This window comes from Miniopterus schreibersii, assembly GCF_964146895.1.
Source record: "Miniopterus schreibersii genome assembly, chromosome: 4".
In the NCBI taxonomy this organism is placed as follows: domain Eukaryota; kingdom Metazoa; phylum Chordata; class Mammalia; order Chiroptera; family Miniopteridae; genus Miniopterus; species Miniopterus schreibersii.
This window is the reverse complement of record NC_138105.1, coordinates 11,033,531-11,052,410: the sequence shown is the minus strand read 5'-3', so window position 1 is coordinate 11,052,410 and position 18,880 is coordinate 11,033,531. Positions and strand designations below refer to the sequence as shown.

The 18,880-nt window shown below is 57.2% G+C and overlaps 1 protein-coding gene across 4 annotated transcripts; it reads left to right on the top strand.

Annotated features, from left to right (window-relative positions):
* Positions 1-3,668: 3,668 nt before the first annotated feature.
* CAMSAP3 (calmodulin regulated spectrin associated protein family member 3) lies at positions 3,669-18,552 on the top strand. 4 transcript variants are annotated; one of them, XM_081134450.1, is made up of 19 exons: positions 3,669-3,862; positions 9,355-9,608; positions 9,976-10,098; positions 10,178-10,273; positions 10,513-10,545; positions 11,420-11,467; positions 11,710-11,848; positions 12,617-12,756; positions 12,831-12,924; positions 12,997-13,051; positions 13,201-13,274; positions 13,556-13,625; positions 13,732-15,172; positions 16,278-16,417; positions 16,500-16,771; positions 17,163-17,262; positions 17,631-17,737; positions 17,814-17,932; positions 18,016-18,552. In XM_081134450.1, exons 1-19 carry the CDS (start codon positions 3,715-3,717, stop codon positions 18,319-18,321), a joined length of 3,759 nt encoding a protein of 1,252 aa, XP_080990576.1. In that variant the 5' UTR covers positions 3,669-3,714; the 3' UTR covers positions 18,322-18,552. The 4 variants fall into 4 exon arrangements, with proteins under 4 accessions (XP_080990576.1, XP_080990577.1, XP_080990578.1 ...); XM_081134451.1 differs by lacking the exon at positions 10,513-10,545; XM_081134452.1 differs by lacking the exon at positions 11,420-11,467.
* The last annotated feature ends 328 nt before the right edge of the window (positions 18,553-18,880 follow it).

The window sequence follows — 18,880 nt, the reverse complement described above, 5'->3', positions numbered from 1 at the left end:
CTGCCTGGAATGCTTTTCCTTCACTGCTCCTTTTCATCACTCCCATCTCTGCCCATCTCCCCATACTCAGAAGAGCTTCCTCTTCCCAAACCTAAGCAGCCCCACCCCAACTGTGTCCAGCGGGCCTGCTTTATTTTATTATTGTCCCAATACTCTGTCTCTTGCCGAATGATCTCTTTTGACATACTTGTTTATTGCCTCTAAATGTGTGTTCTAAGGACAGGGACAGCCACCCCTTAGCATGAACAATATTACTTGTTCGTTTAATTATTTTGAAATATTTCAGAAATGTCTCCCAGAGATCCCTGAGGTCTGATCATAAACTTCCTCTACTTTGGCCAAACTTCAGAGAGGCCACCATGGGACGCTGTGTGGGGGGGGAGGGCAAAAACGGTGGCCGTACCCAAATCCCATCCCTACGGGACACTGCGGGCTGGAGGTGTGGAGAGGGGATCCCAGCTTCCTCTGCTTTGAGGTCCCCTCAACCACAAGCCCCACCCAACTCTTTCCGAGAGCTGAGGGTGTTTAGAGGGGGCACAGCCTCAGAATGGAAGGGCCCAGAGTGGTTCAGAGGAGGACCCCTGATCCCGGTGACTTCGGCTCAGAGCCGCCTTCCATTCTCCTTGGCTTGGGACAAGATTGTGCTGGACAAAAACCCCTCAAAAACTGTTACCTGTTAGTATGATTCCAGAAATACACACACACACACACACACACACACAGATTGTGCAGATGATTTGGGGGTGTTTATACACTCCCCCAAATTTATTCCTGAACCCTTGACCTACAAACACTCTAAGCTATCCCACCCCCAGTTTAATCCCAGGGCCCGAAGAGTTAGGAGGCAAGACAGCTGAAGGAAGCCCCAGGTACAGAGAAGGCAGGAGGCAAGGAATTGGGGTGGGCCCAGGGGGTTTCGGGGAGGGGGCTGCCCAGTGCACTCGGGGGAGCCAGTACGTCTGCACCTGCCTAGGCCCAAAGAACAGGTCCCCAGGGGCAGGTGGGACGTGACTGCAGCAGCCTGTGTGGGTGGGGAGGTCTGGCCCAGCCAGGCATTCCAGTTGGCCCGGTGTGGGGGCTGGGCCGCGTGAGGCCTTGGAACTGGCACTGGTGGAGAGGGCACTGGCCCGGCTCCTGCTCCCAATGTCCCCAGGCCCTCCCAGCCCGGGAGAGGTAAGGGCCTGGGGCCGCTCCTGGGCTGGAACCTGTGTCTGCGCCTGGCCGGCGTCCCCCGGGAGTGTACGCTAGCGAGCAGCGAGCGCCGCCTTCGCCTGGGATTGGCTTTTGGGTCCACAGAGGTCATCAGAACCTTCGTAGGAAAAGCAAACACGCATATGAGCTGGCTCGACACGCCACGCTCATAAGAGGGGCAGGGCACACTATCAGTGTGACAGCAGGCACACTATCAGTGCCAGGGCGCCTCCCCATGACAGGAGCCCCAGATCCCCCAGTGGTGAAGAACCTGAGGAACCTTGTCCAGGCCTTTCAGGGGGCTGGGACACGAGCTGGGGCACGTGTATCACACACATCCTCACATGTGCTCGAATGCATACACACTGGCCTCTTTGTGCGCCCACACCCTCTCCTGCACAGGCACATCCAGACAGGAGGGCCCACGCCCCAGCTCCCCTCCCTTGGGCACACCCATCCCGTGCCTGGTCACACACTCTGGACCATGAGACCCAGCCTCAAACACACCTGTGTGAAGTATGTTCAAGAGACTTGGGACTTCCTGCAAAGGGTGGCACTCAAGGACCATCATCTGGGGTTGGGGTAGGGTGGGATCTCAGGAAATTGACTGGCTCTCATGCTTTCTCACCTCATAGAATTTCATATAGTCAAGAAAACACTCATTGTTCTGTGTTGATGGAAACCCCTCTGTAGTTGTAGATACACAAACTCACACTTCCATCCCCTTATGTGGTGTTCACCCACCCAGTCTCACTTATATGTGATGCAAAAATGCATCTAGGCAAACAAGAAAAGGCCCATATACACCCACAAACCATTCCAAACACAACTACTTACACACTCATACCTACACGCAACCACAGCTGTATATCACAACCAGGCACACCAGGACACCCACAAATGCACTCACATGTAAAGAGATGTGTTCAGATACTCAATTTACATTCAGAAAACAGGTACACATACATGTGCACCCTGTCACATTCATACACACATGCAACATCCACAGATTCACAGATGTAAACACCAGCTTCATCTACACAAATACACTCAGAAAGTGATACAAGTCAACACTCATGTAAACATACAAACTCAAACACGTATACACACACAATTACACCTGGATATACACAGCTAGACATACAGGCCCACAAAGACCTAACACACAAACACTGTGCGCTCACTATCACACACAGATAAGAGGCACAAAGCAGGTGTTTCGACGCAAACACACAATGGAACACATAAGCAAATATTAAACAAATATCCACAAATAGGGGCTCAGATATTTACAAATATACCCAGGAACATGCACACAATTGCACTCTATACACAACTACATTCACGCACACCTCCATTCTGACATCCACAATCAGACTCGTACCACACACAAATATATTTACTCACACAAATATGCGATTCCTAAATAAATATGCACACCTGCACTCTCACAAATGCATCTCAGAAATGGACATTCTTACACAATTCCACCCACTTCCACGGTTCACATACCCTGTCACACGAGGCTGACACCATATACTCAAACACAGTCACCCACAAATACACTCACATGTAAATGCACATAACGCATAAATACATTCCGAAACTACTCCCCACGTACACATATATGTGTACACACCACACTCAAATACTCATATACAAATACACTTGGGCACAAAAACATCCCCACCTACACACAACTGGAGCTCGCAGCAAGTTCTGTTGACACCACAAATACACACGCAGACATTCACACCCAGTAACCGCCATTCAAACACACTCATAGATACAAGTGGCCCCAGTACACACTCTCAGCGTCCCTCACATATTCCTTCACTGACCGTAATCAAACCCTTGTACACAACACAAGTACACTTAGGTGTTCACAAATACACACACAAAGCCACTGGCAAAACACAGATACGCGCACACTCACCACCCCTGTGTCCTCGGACACAGACACCTCCACAACACAGATCCTCTTACACACAACACACGTGAAAAACACGGACACCCCACGCACGTATGCGCACCCGCAGACATCCGCAAACGCACGCGTTCAGCGCCTAGCTACGCTCAGGGACACGCGCACACACGCACAGATGCGAACACGCACATTCCTGCGCGCTCATAATACACAATCAGGAGCAGGTGCGCCCACGCACAACGGCCTCCTGCGCTGGAAGACAGGCGCGCACAACCGCTCACACGCACAGCTGAGGACGCACGGGCGCGGTCCTCGCCTCCCCGGGCGCCCTCCCGCACCCTCGGGCGCGCCCCCGGGCGCGCTCCCCGTCCGCAGCCGCCGCGCCCCACCCTGCGGCGAGGACCCGAGCGGGCGGGCGCGGGCGGGGGCGGGGCGCACCTGGGCTCCGCCCCGGGGCGGGGCCGACGCAGCGTCGCGGTCGGTGGCGGCCGCACCTGGCTCGGCGGCTGCGGCGACGCGGCGGCGGCGGCGGCCCGGGTGCGAGCGCAGCGCGGCCCGAGCGAGCGCGGGGCGGGCGCCCGCAGCGCGGCAGCGCCATGGTGGAGGCGGCGCCCCCCGGGCCCGGGCCGCTGCGGAGGACCTTCCTGGTGCCCGAGATCAAGTCGCTGGACCAGTACGACTTCTCGCGGGCCAAGGCAGCGGCCAGCCTGGCGTGGGTGCTGCGGGCCGCGTTCGGGGGCGCAGGTACCCGCCGGGGGGCGGCAGGTGCGGGGGGCGGGCCTGGGAGGTCGGCGGCGCGGGAACAATAGCGCGGGCCGCGGGGTCCCCGGGCCTCCGGGCTCGCCGCTCGGCGCGGGCGCTGGACTTTGGCCGCCGGGCTGCGGGAGCGCGGTGGGGGTGGGGCCGGCGGCCGGGCCTCGCGCCGAGACCCCGACGTCGCGGCCCCAGGTGAGCGGGCGGCGTCTGCGGGCCGCCGGGGCCTCGGGCGCGGGCCCCGTCTTTGCGCATTCGTGTCGTGCGCGCGAGGACCCCCGGCGCACACCCGGACACACGCCCGCAGGCCCGGACACACACCCCGCGTCCGCCCTGCCGGCGCTGCGGGGGCGCGGGGAGCCCCGGGACCCCTCTCTGGCCTCCGCCGCCCCGGCCAGGGCCGGCAGCTGTGACTTATTGCCCCATTTTGCCTGGGAGGCGGGCGGCCCAGTGGAAGGGAGATGGCTCGGCCAGGACCGCCTGTGGCGGGGCCCAGGTGCAGGCCCTTCTCCCACTCCCTCCCCGGGCCCACGTGTGTGTAAAAGTCGGGCCGCCCCGAGCGGGAGGAAGTGGGTAGGTCGCCGGGATTGGAGGCCCTGGGCAGGCCCAGTCAGGGCCACTTGCCAGAGCTGGGACCTAGGGCCTGGCCATGGGGAAGAAGGGGTTAATTAAGGACTGGGCCTTCCTTGGGGGACGCCCTGCCCACCTACTGGTCCTGCCCACTGGTCTTGGCAGCAGCTGGGCACAGCCCATCCTCCCTCAGTGGCCTTCCCAGATCAACCTGTTCTGGGTGTGGGTCTGGGTGATAGCTGTCCCTCTCCCGGTTCTGCTCAAGCCTGTCTCTCCCAGTCTCTCTCCCTGCACCCTCCCATGCAGCGCCCACTCTGGGGCCTGCTTGCCCCCAAGGATCTGCTTGAGGAAGAAAGGCGGTTGGTGGGGAGAGACTCTGGTGGCCCCAGCCCCTCACATCCCAGCTTATGAGGCCATAGAGGGTTCACCTTTGGGAATCAGAGTTGGGTTTGAGTCTTAGCTCCATCAGACTGTGAACAAATTATCCCAATTCTCTAAGCTCCCATATTCCCCTCTGAAAAAGAAGGCATTCCTTCACTTATTTATCCATTTCGCAAATGTCTGTGGGACAGCCACTGTGCCAGGACAGTGCAAGAGTGATTGGAATCCCAGTCAGTACCTTCGTCTTTTTAAAAAAAGAAATATATTCCTATTACTTTAGAGAGAGAGGAAGGGAGAGGGAGAGAGAGATAGAAACATTAATCAGCTGCCTCCTGCACGCCCCCTGCTAAGGATTGAGCCCGCAGCCGCAGCTGGGGCGTGTGCCCCGACTGGCCTGGAACCAGCAACCTCGTGGTGCACCGGCAGATGCTCAACCACTGGACCACACTGCCCGGGCCCAGTCAGTACCTTCTACACAAGGTTGCTGGGAGGCAGAGGAGAGAGCCCAGCTATAGAATTCTTCGCACTGTGTCTGGCACATAGTACCCGCTACATAGATGCTTGCTGTTACTGCTCCTGGCACAGGTGTGATGTTTTTATTAATAATATTAATACTAGTCATTGTCCCCTGGCCAGGGGACAGCAGAAATTACTATCCCATTTCACAGGAAGGAAAGTGAGGTTCCCTTGAGGAGATGCACTGACCCAGGTCCCTGCGCTGTGTGACATCCTCCCGAAGGGTCAAGTTCAGTCTGTTCCCCACTCAGGTTCTCTAAACAGAGGGGCTGAGGAAGGTGGGACACCAGGCCCTGACAGGAAAGTGGGGTACAGAACTCTGCTTGGCTCATGAACTCTGGGACTCTACTGATGCCTTTTGGGTGCCAGGCCAGTGCTGGGTGCTCAGGATGCATTGGGAGTTGGACGTGGGAGAGTGGGATATGGGACATAAAACCAGGTCATCGCTGCCCTGAGTGATAAGTAGAGGGTGCAAGAGAGCCTCAGGGTAGGGGAGGTGGGGGAGGAAATCCCTAAAATCTTCCGGGGAGGGGAGGAGAAGGGAAGGCTCCTCAGAAGGAAGGCTCGAACTTTGAAGTATGCATAGGAATTTGCCAGGGGGAGGAAATCACACACACTAGGCATGGTGTGTGGACCAACAAGGAGTTCTCCAAGAACAGAGGGGGTCCGGTGGTAACCCAGGGAGGCTGGGGATGAGGGAGGCTGGTGAGACTGGGAAGGGCCTCTCAGGACGTGGGTGAGGCTCCGAGGGCACTGGGGACTGACAGGAGGAGATGAGAAGTGCAAGCACCCAGGGGAAGGGCGGCCGGGGAAGGGGTACTTCTGGTGACTCAGGCACAGGTGCGAGGAAGCTGGGCAGCATGCAGGCGGGCTCAGGGTGCCGTCTTCAAGCAGGTTTGGGGACCAGCACAGGCAGTCCCTGTGCCTTCAGAATATCAGTGTGTTGCACAGGGAAACCGGGTTTATGTCAGTGCTGCCATTTACTGGCTACGTGAGCTTTAGCAAGTTCTGTCAGATGTCTGGGCCTTGGTTTTCTCATCTGCACAATGGGGGTAAGAATGTAAATGCTGTAAGGACTAAATGACCAAACGTATGAAGGTAGCTGTGGTGTAAGTAAATGCTAGTGGCGCTTAGGGCTACTGCCCCTATGGTGGCCACGAGGCACATGGCTGGTCTGAACCGCAATGTGCTATAAATGTAACAAACACAGTGGCTTCTGAAGACTTGATACCAAAAAACCATGAAATATCTCATTAATAATAATGTTTTTGTATTGCATGTTGAAATGATAATATTTTGAATGTCCAGGGGACCCCGTGGAGGCTAGGGACACAGTTGAAAATCTGTGGATAACTTCTTTTTGTGTTAATCCTTGCTCAAGGATATTTTTTCCATTGATTTTTAGAGAGGGAGGAAGGGAGAGCAGGAGGGAAAGAGAGCAAAAGAGCGAGAGCGAAACATCGATATGAGAGAGACACATCGATTGGTTGCCTCCCACGTGGGCCCTGACTGGGGCTGTGGATAACTTTTGACTTCCCAAAAACAAAACTACTAATAGCTTACTGTTGACCGGAAGTCTTACTGATAACATAAACAATCGAGTAACATGTATTTTGTATGTTCTATATATTACACATTGTATTCTTACAATAAAGCGAGAAAAGAAAATGTTATTAATAAATCATAGGGAGGAGAGAAGCGTTTACATTATTTATTGAAAAAAAATCCACATATAAGTGGACCCATCCAGTTCAAACCCATGTTGTTCAAAGGTCAGCTGTATATTAGGTTAAATATATTACTAAGTTAATGCTGCTTGTTTCTACTTTTTAAATGTAGCTACTAGAAAATTTAAAACTACATATGTGACTTGCACTGTATTTCTATGGGACAGCACTGCTCTATAGTAAATGTATAATGAACATTTAATAGCCTAGAACTGTGGGTTTCAGCCAGAGGTGAGGTGGGGGTTGATCTCGGCTCTCAGGAGACATTTGGCACTGTCTGGAGACATTTTTGGTTGTCATTACTTGGGAGGAAGGTGCTACTGGCATCTAGTGATTAGAGACCAGGGATTCTGCTAACAGTCTTACAATACAGGACAGCCTGCCCCACCCCTTGCTGGACACAAAGAATTATCCAGCCCTAAATGCCAATAGAACAGAGGCGGAGACACACTGGTATAGAGGAAGTGCTTGTTAAACATTAGCTATTGGTAGCAAGATCTCACCTCGTGTTTTCATTTTGAAGGCCCTGACAAGTCCGGCAGAAAAGAAACTTGTTTAATTTTTGTTGATGGGAGCAGGAAATGAGTAGGAGCTGGAGAGATAGGGAGAAGGGTTTGGTTTTGAAAGATGCCAGGAGGTCGAAATTGAGTGAGTGAAGGATAGTGATTTCTCACTGCGATGGGAACAGAGAGAAGGAACAGGTTTGGAGCAAGATGCTAAGGATTATGGGAGATGCCAAGGCTACAGCAGGTGCTCAGATGGCAGTGGAAGCCATCAAAGTGTGTGTGTGGGGGGCATGTCCATTTACAAGGCTGCTGAGACAGAGCTGTCAGCTGTGCCTTGAAGGGGCATGTGAGGAGGGGGCTTAGTTTGAGTGGTGGGAAATGAGACACTGGGCGGGGGGAAGGCTTCCAGAAGGAGGAGGTCCGGGCAGAGAGCAGAGGCAAGATACGGGCCCACGATTGTGTGTCGGATGGCCACTGCTGGCCTTGAGGAGGCTGGGAACTGGAAGGGTAGGAGCCAGATCAGGGAGGTTAGGTGGGGGTAGGCTGGAAAGAGGCGAAGCCTGGCGAACTCCTCGTTGGAGCAGCTGAGCTGAGAGGGGCGGAGAACAGGCAAAACTCTCCACAGAGGTAGGAGGTTAAGTGGGAAGGTCAAGTGTGATTTTAGGGGCTGAGGAAAGAGACTGGCCATTGAGGGACTTAAGGCAAGGATGCTTAGGTCCCTGGGAGCATGGTAGTGAAAAGAGGCACCAGAGGAAGGTCTGGTCATGATCAAATGATCTAAGCAATAGAATCCTGCCCCCATTCTCAGAACCCCAATATTCAAAACAGCTTCTCTGATTGGAATGAGCATTGGCCCTCCCTGGAAGAACCACATGAGGGCAGGTCCCCCTATGTTGGCCTCAGTCACCTCTCCCTCCCCCACCTCCATGTGGGGCTTCCTTAAGGCCCTTCCTGCCCCGCGGTCTCACTCAGGGTTTTCGTGGCTGCTTCTTTCCTAAGTCCCAGGCCCCTCCTACTCAGCCTCTGGTACGTCCGTCTCAGTCCCCACCCTCTTTTCCCCATCTTCCTCTCACACCTGAGCCCCCCCCTTCTCCCTCCTCCCCCCTCCCCCTCCCCCTCCAGGGTCAGACCACTCACCCCTCCCAAAGTGTCTGCATCCTGACGGCCTCCCGTTTGGTGCCCTGCCAGCCCATCCCACCCCAGCCTCCCGCTGAGAGCGTGTAGTCTGCTTGAGGCCTGGGTTTGAATGCCAGTTCCATCATCATGGCCCAGCTGAGTGGCCTTAGGCAGGTTGCTTTTCTTCTCTGTGCCTGAGTTTTGGAGTTACCAGTTGTTCCCTGGCTGCTGCTTCCTAGGGTTACAGTAAGGTGTAAATGAGCCTACAGGGTGTTGTAGAGCGCCCAGGGCAAGCGATTAAGCATATTGTATTATTGTACTCCCCCCTTCCCCCCTTCCCCCCTTCCCCCCTTCCCCCCTTCCCCCCTTCCCCCCTTCCCCCCTTCCCCCCTTCCCCCCTTCCCCCCTTCCCTGAAACAAGACCTCTCCCTGAGGCACTGTGCGCTCTCCCACCTCCTGGCCTTTGCTTGCAGAGCCCCTCAGTCCTGCCCGAACCTCCTCCTCGCTCCTTCCTCTGGCAGACTCCTCTACACTTGTGTCTCCTGTCTCTGCCCAGGTCCCCGACTCTCCCTTGTGCCGTGCTCCCTTAATTGGAGCCATGTAATGTGGGGGGGTGGGGGGGTGTCCTGGTGGCCCTGACCTGCCCTCACACCTCTCTCCTGCACAGAGCACGTGCCCTCGGAGCTGTGGGAACCCTTCTACACCGACCAGTATGCGCAGGAGCACGTGAAGCCCCCGGTGACCCGGTTGCTGCTCTCGGCCGAGCTGTACTGCAGGGCCTGGCGCCAGGCGCTGCCGCAGCTCGAATCACCCCCCAGCCCCTCTGCACTGCTGGCCCTGCTGGCACGGAGGGGCATGGTGCCCGCGCTGCCGGAGCGCCCTGTGCAGGAGGCCGACTTGAGACACCAGCCTGTCCTCATGGTAGGCCCCGTCCACAGGACTTGGCCACTTTCTGGGACTCCACCCATCAGGCCTGGCTCCTCCCCCAAAGGCTGCTCCTACCAGGCCAGGTTCCCCCCATCAGTACTCTTCCCACCAGGCGTGGGTCCTTCCAAAAGATGCTACTATGGCCCTTGAGGACTTCCCTACATGGCCCCCCAGATCCTACGCCCTAATTAATGACCTCAAAGCCCAGCCCACCAGAAGTGGCTTTTCCAGGTCCCTTGTCTTGGTTCCTTTCCTGAGGCCCCACCCATGAGCCCTGGCCCTGGCCCTGGAGCCCCTCCCACTTCCAGATTCTTCCCCTTTATTCTGTTCTGGTCTCACCCTTCAGCCCTTGTTCCCACAGGGAGCCCACCTAGCTGTCATTGACGCCCTCATGGTTGCCTTCGCCTTAGAGTGGACAAAGACGCTGCCCAGTCCTTTGGCCCTGGCCAGCTTGGAGCACAAGCTCCTTTTCTGGGTGGACACGGTAGGTGGGGTTGGGCCAGGATGGGCTGGGGGCCAGGATCGCCCAGTGACCAGAACACTGACCTCTCCTGGCCCCCCAGACAATCCGGAGGCTGCAGGAGAAGACAGAGCAGGAAGCAGCCCAGAGAGCATCTCCTGCAGCCCCTGCAGATGGGGTGGCCCCAGCACAGCCCTCGGTGAGATTAAGGCGATAGATGGACCGAAGGACAGACAATCAGAGGGCTGGGTGGGCAGTGCGGGGCTGTACCTTGTGGCCATTCCTGCATTGAGGGTGTTGGAGGTGACTCTGTCTCTCTCTCTCCCTCCCTCCCTCCCTCCCTCCCTCCTTCCCTCCCTCCCTCCCTCCTTCCCCTCCTTTCCCCTCCCCTCCCCTGTGCCTGCTCCTCTCATCTCCTCTCTGCCTCTCTGGGGTCAGTGCCCTACACGCTGGTACTGGAAGCTGGTTCCTGTAAGTGGGGCCCTTTCTGCCCCGTCTGCCTGCCCCGCTTGTCGCTTTGTGTCTGTCTGCCTGTCTACTACTCCTCTTACCTCCCCCAAGCTGTGAGCAAAGGAGGTGTGACCCCCAGCCCTGGGGGACAGAGACAACCCTTCTGTGAACCAAGAGAAGAGGGGAAATCTCTGCTGTTCACTGAGAGGGCAGACCCCTCCCGTTACCTGATGGGATGAACCTCCCCTCCCATCAATCAAAAGGGTAGAACTCCCTTAGCTCGTCCACCTGAGCTGAGGTGGGGAGTCCTCCACTTTTTCTGAAGGGAAGACCTCAGCCCATCAGATCCATGATCCTGACCCTGATGGGCCAGGCACATGGACAAGACCCCTCCTAACCAAGAGGAAGGTCCTCAAACTTAAGAAGGTGGCAGATTTTTCCTGAGATTCCAGCTGCCCTAAGGATAGATCTCAACTTTGGGGGGTGGGAGGGGCCCATCCTTGAAGCACAAGTGGAAAGTGACCACTGAATGTGGGGGGAGGCTTTGGGCTGGATGAGGTCCCCACCTTTTCTCACTCCAGGCCCTCTTTCCCCCAACCCTGGGGGCTAGGTTGGGGGTTCCTCTCCTTTTGCCTACCTGCTTCCTTTCCCTGAGCTGGGGCCTGGGTCTTTTGTGGGGGGAGGATTCCCTGCATGGAGGCTGCTCTGTGGGGTCCCTCCAGGCTGGGAGGAGCTGGGATCCCCAAAGCTGGCCAGAGTGCAGTCAGGGAGCTGGATGGCCAAGGGCTCAGGACTGGGCTCAGGGCTCTCCTCTCCCCACTCCCGGAGGTGTGCTTGGGTGCCCAGCAAGTCAGCACCTCTCCCGTCCCGCTGACGGCTGCTCCTCTCCCCCCAGCACGCAATTGCCTTCTGTTTGAAGGAGTCGGGGAGCAAACCCCCCATGGTAACGTATCCCCCACCCCAGGGTCCCAGGAGCCCCTGCCCCAGCCCCCACTGCTGGCCTGGCTGCTCGAAGACACTTCCTCTGCCTTGCTGCTGCCCTTCCCCTGCTCCAGGCTGGCCCTCACTTTGGCTCTGGGGACACCCCCCCCTCGTGGTGGAAACCCCAGGCTTCCCTGCCCAGCCTGCATGACCACTGACCTGGGGGCCAGTTGACCTCTGACCTGACCTGGTTCCCACCCGCAGATCCGATACCGCAAGGATCGTACTGTGGCCCGTTGTGCCCCCTGCTTTCCCACCGTGACGGGCCTCCAGGACCTGGCCAGTGGGGCTGCACTGGCTGCCACGATCCACTGCTATTGTCCCCAGCTGTTGAGACTTGAGGGTGAGTGAATAGGCCTGGGCCAGACCCCGCCCTGGGGAGCCCCATGTCCTAAGACCTAGCACCCAGGCATCTGTTCCTAGAGTGGTGCAGTCATTATGAGTGCAGCTTCCAGAATTGGCAGACCTAGGTTTAAACCTTTCTCTTCCCCTAATTAGCGGTGTGACTTCACATAAGTGTTTAACTTTTCTGCGCTTCATATGATTCATTTCTGCAGCAAATATTTCTAGAGTGAACTATGTGCCAGACCTCATTTTAGAGGCCAGGGATCCAGTGGCTCACATTCTAGTTTGGAGAGAGAGATAGCAAGTTCATCCAAAACATTCCAGATGTTAGGTGCCTAGAAGGGTGCTGGGTAATCAGGAAAAGCTTTTTTTTTTTTTTTTAGATTTTTTATTGATTTTTAGAGAGAGAGGAAGGGAGAGAGAAAGAGAAACATCGATGCCAGAGTAAGACTCCTGCACGTCTCCTGCTAGGAATCAAGCCCACAGCCTGGGCATGTGCCCTGACCAGAATTGAACTGGCAACCTTTTCAGTGCACGGGAGGATGCCCAACCCACTGAGCCACACTGGCCAGGCAGGAAAAGCTTTTTGAATTGAGTTCTTAGGTGACTAGTGCCCTAGGTTTTGGAAATAGTAGATGAATAGACCGGAAGAACAGCCTATCACAGTACCCACCTCCTGAAGGGTTCATGGCATTAGACCCAAGGGATGCCCTCCTTTTTCTGGGCTCCCCTTCTCCTCATAGACCCGGGCATTCTGTCCCTGCAGAGGTGTGCCTCAAGGACCCCATGTCTGTGGCGGACAGCCTGTACAACCTCCAGCTGGTGCAGGATTTCTGCGCCTCTCGCCTTCCTCGTGGTTGTCCATTGTCCCTTGAGGACCTACTTTATGTGCCACCACCCCTCAAGGTAAGGTCCTGGTGGGCCAACGTGGGTATCCAGGGCTGTGGGTCCCATGAGCTGACCCTGCCTTCCGCCTCCAGATCAACCTCGTGGTGCTGTTGGCTGAGATGTTCATGTGCTTTGAGGTGCTGAAACCTGACTTCGTGCAGGCCAAGGACCTGCCTGACGGTCACGGTGAGGCCCAGCCCTGGTCCAGGTGGGGTCGGGGAGGCCAAGCTCTGACTGACCCTCCTCTCTCTGCTGCAGCTGCTTCCCCCCAGGCCACAGAGGCCTCCACCCCTCAGAACAGCAGTGGCAGTAGGTACGCTTTTCCCGGTTGGGTGAGTGTCCACAGCCATGACGGGATCCTCCTCCCGGCTCATCACTGGGACAGGCCTAAGGGATGCTCTGCTCTCTACCCTGGGAGAGGTGAGGGAGGGGGTCCTGTGGCTGACGTGCATCTCTTGGCAGTTCTCCTGTCTTCAACTTCCGCCATTCACTCCTGTCACCTGGTGGCCCCCAGTCCCCACTCCGAGGATCCACAGGTGAGGGCAGGGGGATGTCCCTGAAACCCACCCAAAGATCGCCCCAGCTGATTTCATGTTGTCACCCTGTGACCCCTCCATTAGGTCTCTGGCACGTGGTGACATTCATTGACACCCACACTGACTCAGTGGCTCAACAGGACTCCCTAGTAACTAAATGGCCCCCAGCTCTCCATCCACATAATGACCCATCAGTGACTCACCCAGTGACACCCCCTGGCTAACCCCACCCAGGGTCCCCAGTGACCTCCCATAGTGACTACTGAGTCACCCCTCCCTAGGCTCACTGAAGTCCTCCCCATCCATGTCCCACATGGAGGCCCTGGGCAAGGCCTGGAACCGGCAGCTCAGGTGAGTGCATCTCAAGGGCCTGGGCAGGGGAGAGGGCTGGGCCAGGCTGGGGCTGGGGTGGGTCAGGGCTTAACCCAGGGGCTGACCCCCCGCTCTGGCCGCCCAGCCGTCCCCTTTCCCAGGCTGTATCATTCAGCACCCCCTTTGGCCTGGACAGCGACGTGGATGTCGTCATGGGAGACCCCGTCCTACTCCGCTCTGTCAGCTCAGACAGCCTGGGCCCCCCGCGCCCTGTGCCGGCCCTGACCCCTGCCCACCCACCACCAGAGCCTGGCGACCTGCCTACCATTGAGGAGGCCCTGCAGATCATCCACAGTGCCGAGCCCCGGCTACTCCCAGATGGGGCTGCCGATGGCAGCTTCTACCTCCACTCACCTGAGGGGCCCTCCAAACCCCCGCTGGTCTCCCCCTACCCACCCGACAAAGCACCTGCCTACGTGCCCCACTTTGAGGGCTCCTCAAAACTGTCTCCCTGCCTGGCAGGGGAGGTACTGAAACCACCGGCCCTGTCTGAGGGCTCCCCGAAGGTGGGGGCTTCATCCCCAGCTGCCAGCAACTCAGAAGTGAAGATGACCAGCTTTGCTGAACGCAAGAAGCAGCTGGTGAGGGCCGAGGCAGAGGCCGGAGCTGGCTCCCCGGTGTCCACCCCAGCGGAACCAGAGGCCCTGAGCTCAGAGATGAGTGAACTCGGAGCCCGGCTGGAGGAGAAACGGCGGGCCATAGAGGCTCAGAAACGACGGATAGAAGCCATCTTTGCCAAGCACCGCCAGCGACTGGGCAAGAGCGCTTTCCTGCAGGTGCAGCCGCAGGAGGCAGGAGGGGAGGCGGAGGCAGAGGTAGAAGCAGCAGAAGCAGGTCCTTCCCCTGGTGGGGAGCGGCCAGCAGGCGAGGGCCAGGGTGAGCCATCCCCACGGCCCAAGGCAGTGACTTTCTCACCAGAACTGGGCCCAGTGCCCCCCGAAGGTCTGGGGGACTATAACCGGGCAGTCAGCAAGCTGAGTGCTGCACTGAGCTCATTGCAACGGGATATGCAGAGGCTCACGGACCAGCAGCAGCGGCTCCTGGCGCCACCGGAGGCCCCTGGACCCACCCCTCCTCCTGCTGCGTGGGTTATCCCTGTCCCCACGACGGGTCCTAAAGCTGCATCCGCCAGCCCTACACGGCGTGCCCCAGCTGTCCGGCGCAGCCCCGGGCCTGGTCCCAGCCCAACACCCCGAAGCCCGAAGCACGCACGGCCAGCGGAGCTACGACTGGCGCCACTGACGAGGGTGCTCACACCTCCCCATGATGTGGACAGCCTCCCCCACCTGCGTAAGTTCTCACCGAGCCAGGTGCCCATGCAGACACGCTCCTCCATCCTCCTGGCAGAAGGGCCACCTCCGGAGGAGCCCATGGCCAGGCCGGGCCTCATCGAGATCCCACTGGGCAGTCTGGAAGAGCCCTCGGCTGAGAATGAGGGAGATGGGAGCCCCCCTGGTGATGATTCCTTAGAGGAAGATGCTTCTTCAGAGGGAGTTCCGCGCACCGGGCTGGGATTCTTCTACAAGGTGAGCCACCTTGGTGGGTGGGTAGGTGGTTGCTAGACAGGTGGATAGACGTGATCAGGTGGATGGACAGAAGGTGAGTGAATGAGTGGCTAAATAGCCACGTGGAAATGGGCAAAATGTGTGCAGCCAGATGGACAGATAGGTGGAATGTGTGGACACAGGGTAGATGGGTAGACAGATAGATGGGGGGTGCAGCTGGATAGATGGGTGGGTAATGGACAGAGTGGACAAATAGGGCAAGGGTCTTCAATGGCATCTCCTTCCCCCTCCTGCTATCTCCTTTACACTCTCCCTCCCTCCCCCAATGGCCTTGCCAGTTCCCCTTCTGGACCCTGTTCTGTATCTGGTTGCTCTTCATCCTCATGGCACCCCCAGCCTGGGCCACCGGGCCACCTGCAATCGCATCTTGACTGGTTATACTGACCTCCCTCCCCCAAATACCTGGCATTTCCAACTGAGCAGCCAGAGGTTTTCAAAAAATGCAGATTGGTCCTTGTCATTGCCCTATTAAAATCCTTCTGTAGCTCCCCCCTTGCTCTTAGGATTAAAACCGGTACTTATAAGAAAACAAAACAAAACCATAAATAAAAATAAAACCAGTACTTAGGCTCTGCTCACCCTGATCTTGTCCAATGCCATTCTCCCCAGCTCTGGCCCACACTAGCCTCCCTGCTGTTTGTTCTACATGCTTGCTAGGTTGGTTCTGGCCTCAGGGCCTTTGTACTTGCTGTTCCCTCTGCTTGGACCACTCTCTTCACCCCTCCCCAGTTAAGTCCTCCTCATTCTCTGGGCTGCTTCCTTCAGGAAGCCTTGCTTGGTGCATCTCTGCAGTGTAGACTGGTAGCTGCCTATTGGTGTGATATCAGATTGTCTTCCCCACTGGATTAAGCGCTTTGTGGGAGCAGTGCCCAATTCTGCCCTGCCCCAGTTGTGTCAATACCCAGCACATGGGGCTATGCATAAAGTGGGCACCAACTAAATGCCTTTAGAACAATTAATTACAAAACCAAAAGGACAGGTGAATAGTTGGCAAGCTGGGTTGACTGATCAGATTATAGCTGTGCCAAGGGAGAGACAGCCAGTTGGACTCAGTGCCTGCCCCCAGGATGAAGACAAGCCTGAGGACGAGATGGCCCAAAAGAGAGCCAGCCTGCTGGAGCGGCAACAGCGGCGGGCAGAGGAAGTGCAGCGGCGGAAACAGTGGCAGGAGGCCAAGAAAGAGCAGCAGAGGGAGGAGGCTGCACGGTGAGGCTGGGCACAGCCCCAGGGACCCCTGCCACCAGTGATCCCATGGTCTGTCTGACCGCTTCATTCTCTCCACCTGTAGGCTGGCCCAAGAGGACATGGCCCCTGGCCCCCTGGCCCCCACCACTAGGGCTCCAGCTGAAGAAGAGGTGGGCCCCCGGCGGGGGGATTTCACACGGCTTGAGTATGAACGCCGGGCCCAGCTGAAGCTGATGGATGACCTGGATAAAGTGCTTCGGCCACGGGCCTCAGGGACCGGAGGGCCAGGCCGGGGTGGACGGAGGGCCCCCCGGCCACGCTCTGGTTGCTGTGATGATTCTGCCCTGGCTCGAAGCCCAGCCCGTGGCCTGCTGGGTGAGGACCCTGTGGGACATGGCCTGCCCAGTGACCCTCTCCAGGGCTTGCTGAATGAGGCCCCTTTGGGGAGAGGGTGGATATATTTCAGGGGGGCCTTATGTGGGTGGTAAAGGTTTCAGGGGGGAGTATCCTGCCTGTTGGGTAGACTTCTGGAGGGATGTGGGGGCTGCAGTAGGGTAAGGGCTGTTGGGCAGAGCTGGCTTAATGGATGAAGCCCCCGCAGGTATGTTTAGGGGTGAGAGATTTCTGCTCGGTGCTGCACTGGGTGAGGGTTTTTGGCAGGGATGACCTCACATTCCCTCCCCTGCCTGCCAGCTAAGACCCCACTGGGCATTTTTGAAGGTGAGGGGGCTTTGGGGGCATCTGACCCGATGCACTCTATCCCCAGGTTCCCGGCTCAGCAAGGTCTACTCCCAGTCCACTCTGTCACTGTCAACAGTGGCCAATGAGGCCCCCAATAACCTTGGTGTGAAGAGGTCCACATCTCGGTGAGTTTGGCCTGGGCAGGTGGCCTCTCAAAGTCTGGATGTACATGTGTGTGAGCTTTTGAGTGTGATATAGCACGTGTGCACATCTGCCACTAAAGGGCTGAAAGGTCACGTATGTATACAACTGGGATTGTCTGTACCTGCTTGATAGGACCTACAAATGTGCCTCTGCACCTGAGTGAGTGTCCAGCATGCCTGAGGCCAGGAGAGGGAGAGCATTGCATGAGCTTGGGGGTATATATGATGTACATGTATGTCTCCCACTCTGCAGAGGGTTCCAGGCTTTTCCTTCCCTAGTCCCACTGCATACTGGGCAGCTTCAACCCCCCCCCCCCCACTGACTGCATTCCCATTCCTTTTTCCCGTAGGGCTCCATCCCCATCAGGCCTCATGTCCCCAAGCCGCCTTCCTGGTAGCCGTGACTGGGAGAATGGCAGCAACGCCTCGTCCCCTGCATCAGTGCCTGAATACACAGGTAAGTGGGACTTCAGGTGGCCAGTGCTGGGCCCTGCCTTTCCCTAGTCATCCCTGCTGACTACCCTGTCCCCTAGGTCCCCGGCTGTACAAGGAACCCAGCGCCAAGTCCAACAAGTTCATCATCCACAATGCCTTGTCACACTGCTGCCTGGCAGGCAAGGTGAATGAGCCACAGAAGAACCGCATTCTTGAGGTCAGTCTGTGCCCAGGGGTGGGGGTCCAGTGGGAGGGTTGGGGGCCTTGCTGTGCTGGCTTACTGCCTCCCCTGCCCACCAGGAAATTGAGAAGAGCAAGGCCAACCACTTCCTGATCCTCTTCCGGGACTCAAGCTGCCAGTTCCGGGCCCTGTACACCCTGTCAGGGGAGACGGAGGAGTTGTCTCGGCTGGCGGGCTATGGCCCCCGCACAGTCACACCCGCCATGGTCGAAGGCATCTACAAGTACAACTCAGACCGCAAGCGCTTCACCCAGATCCCCGCCAAGACCATGTCCATGAGTGTAGATGCCTTCACCATCCAGGGACACCTCTGGCAGAGCAAGAAGCCCACCACCCCTAAGAAGGGGAGTAGTACCCCCAAATAACCCTGCCCTGGGTGGTGCTTGGCCACCACCCTCTTGGAGGACATTCAGTGGGTATTCCTGGGTCCTGTCTATCCCTAACCTTGTCTGGGTGGGGCTGGAGTCCCCACCCTCTAACTTTCGTCTCGTCCTGCTGTGGGGGCTGAGCTGGGAGGTTCAGGGACTCAGGGCTCAGCTTAGTCCCCTGTCTGTCCTCCCTACCTTCTTGAATAAAATAATTTAAAGCAACCTTGAGCACTGGCATCTCCCTGAGGCTGGCTGGGGCACCTGGTGATAACTGCCTGAGAGGGTTTCCCACACCATTTCCTGTCTCCTTTCACTCTTGAACCTGCTCCAGTCTCTTCAGCCTCTTCAGCTCCCTTACTGGCCCTGAAGCAGCTCTGGCCAAGGTCATGAGTTCCCTGCCAACGTCCCCACCCCATCCCCATTTCTGAGCCCCTTTACTGACCTCTTCGACACAAGAGGCTTCTGACCAGCCTTCCTTTCCCCACAGCCTCCCACACCCCTGCTCAGTTTTCCTCCCCAGTGTGCCTGTTGTTTGTCTTGCCTGGCACTTGGTCCG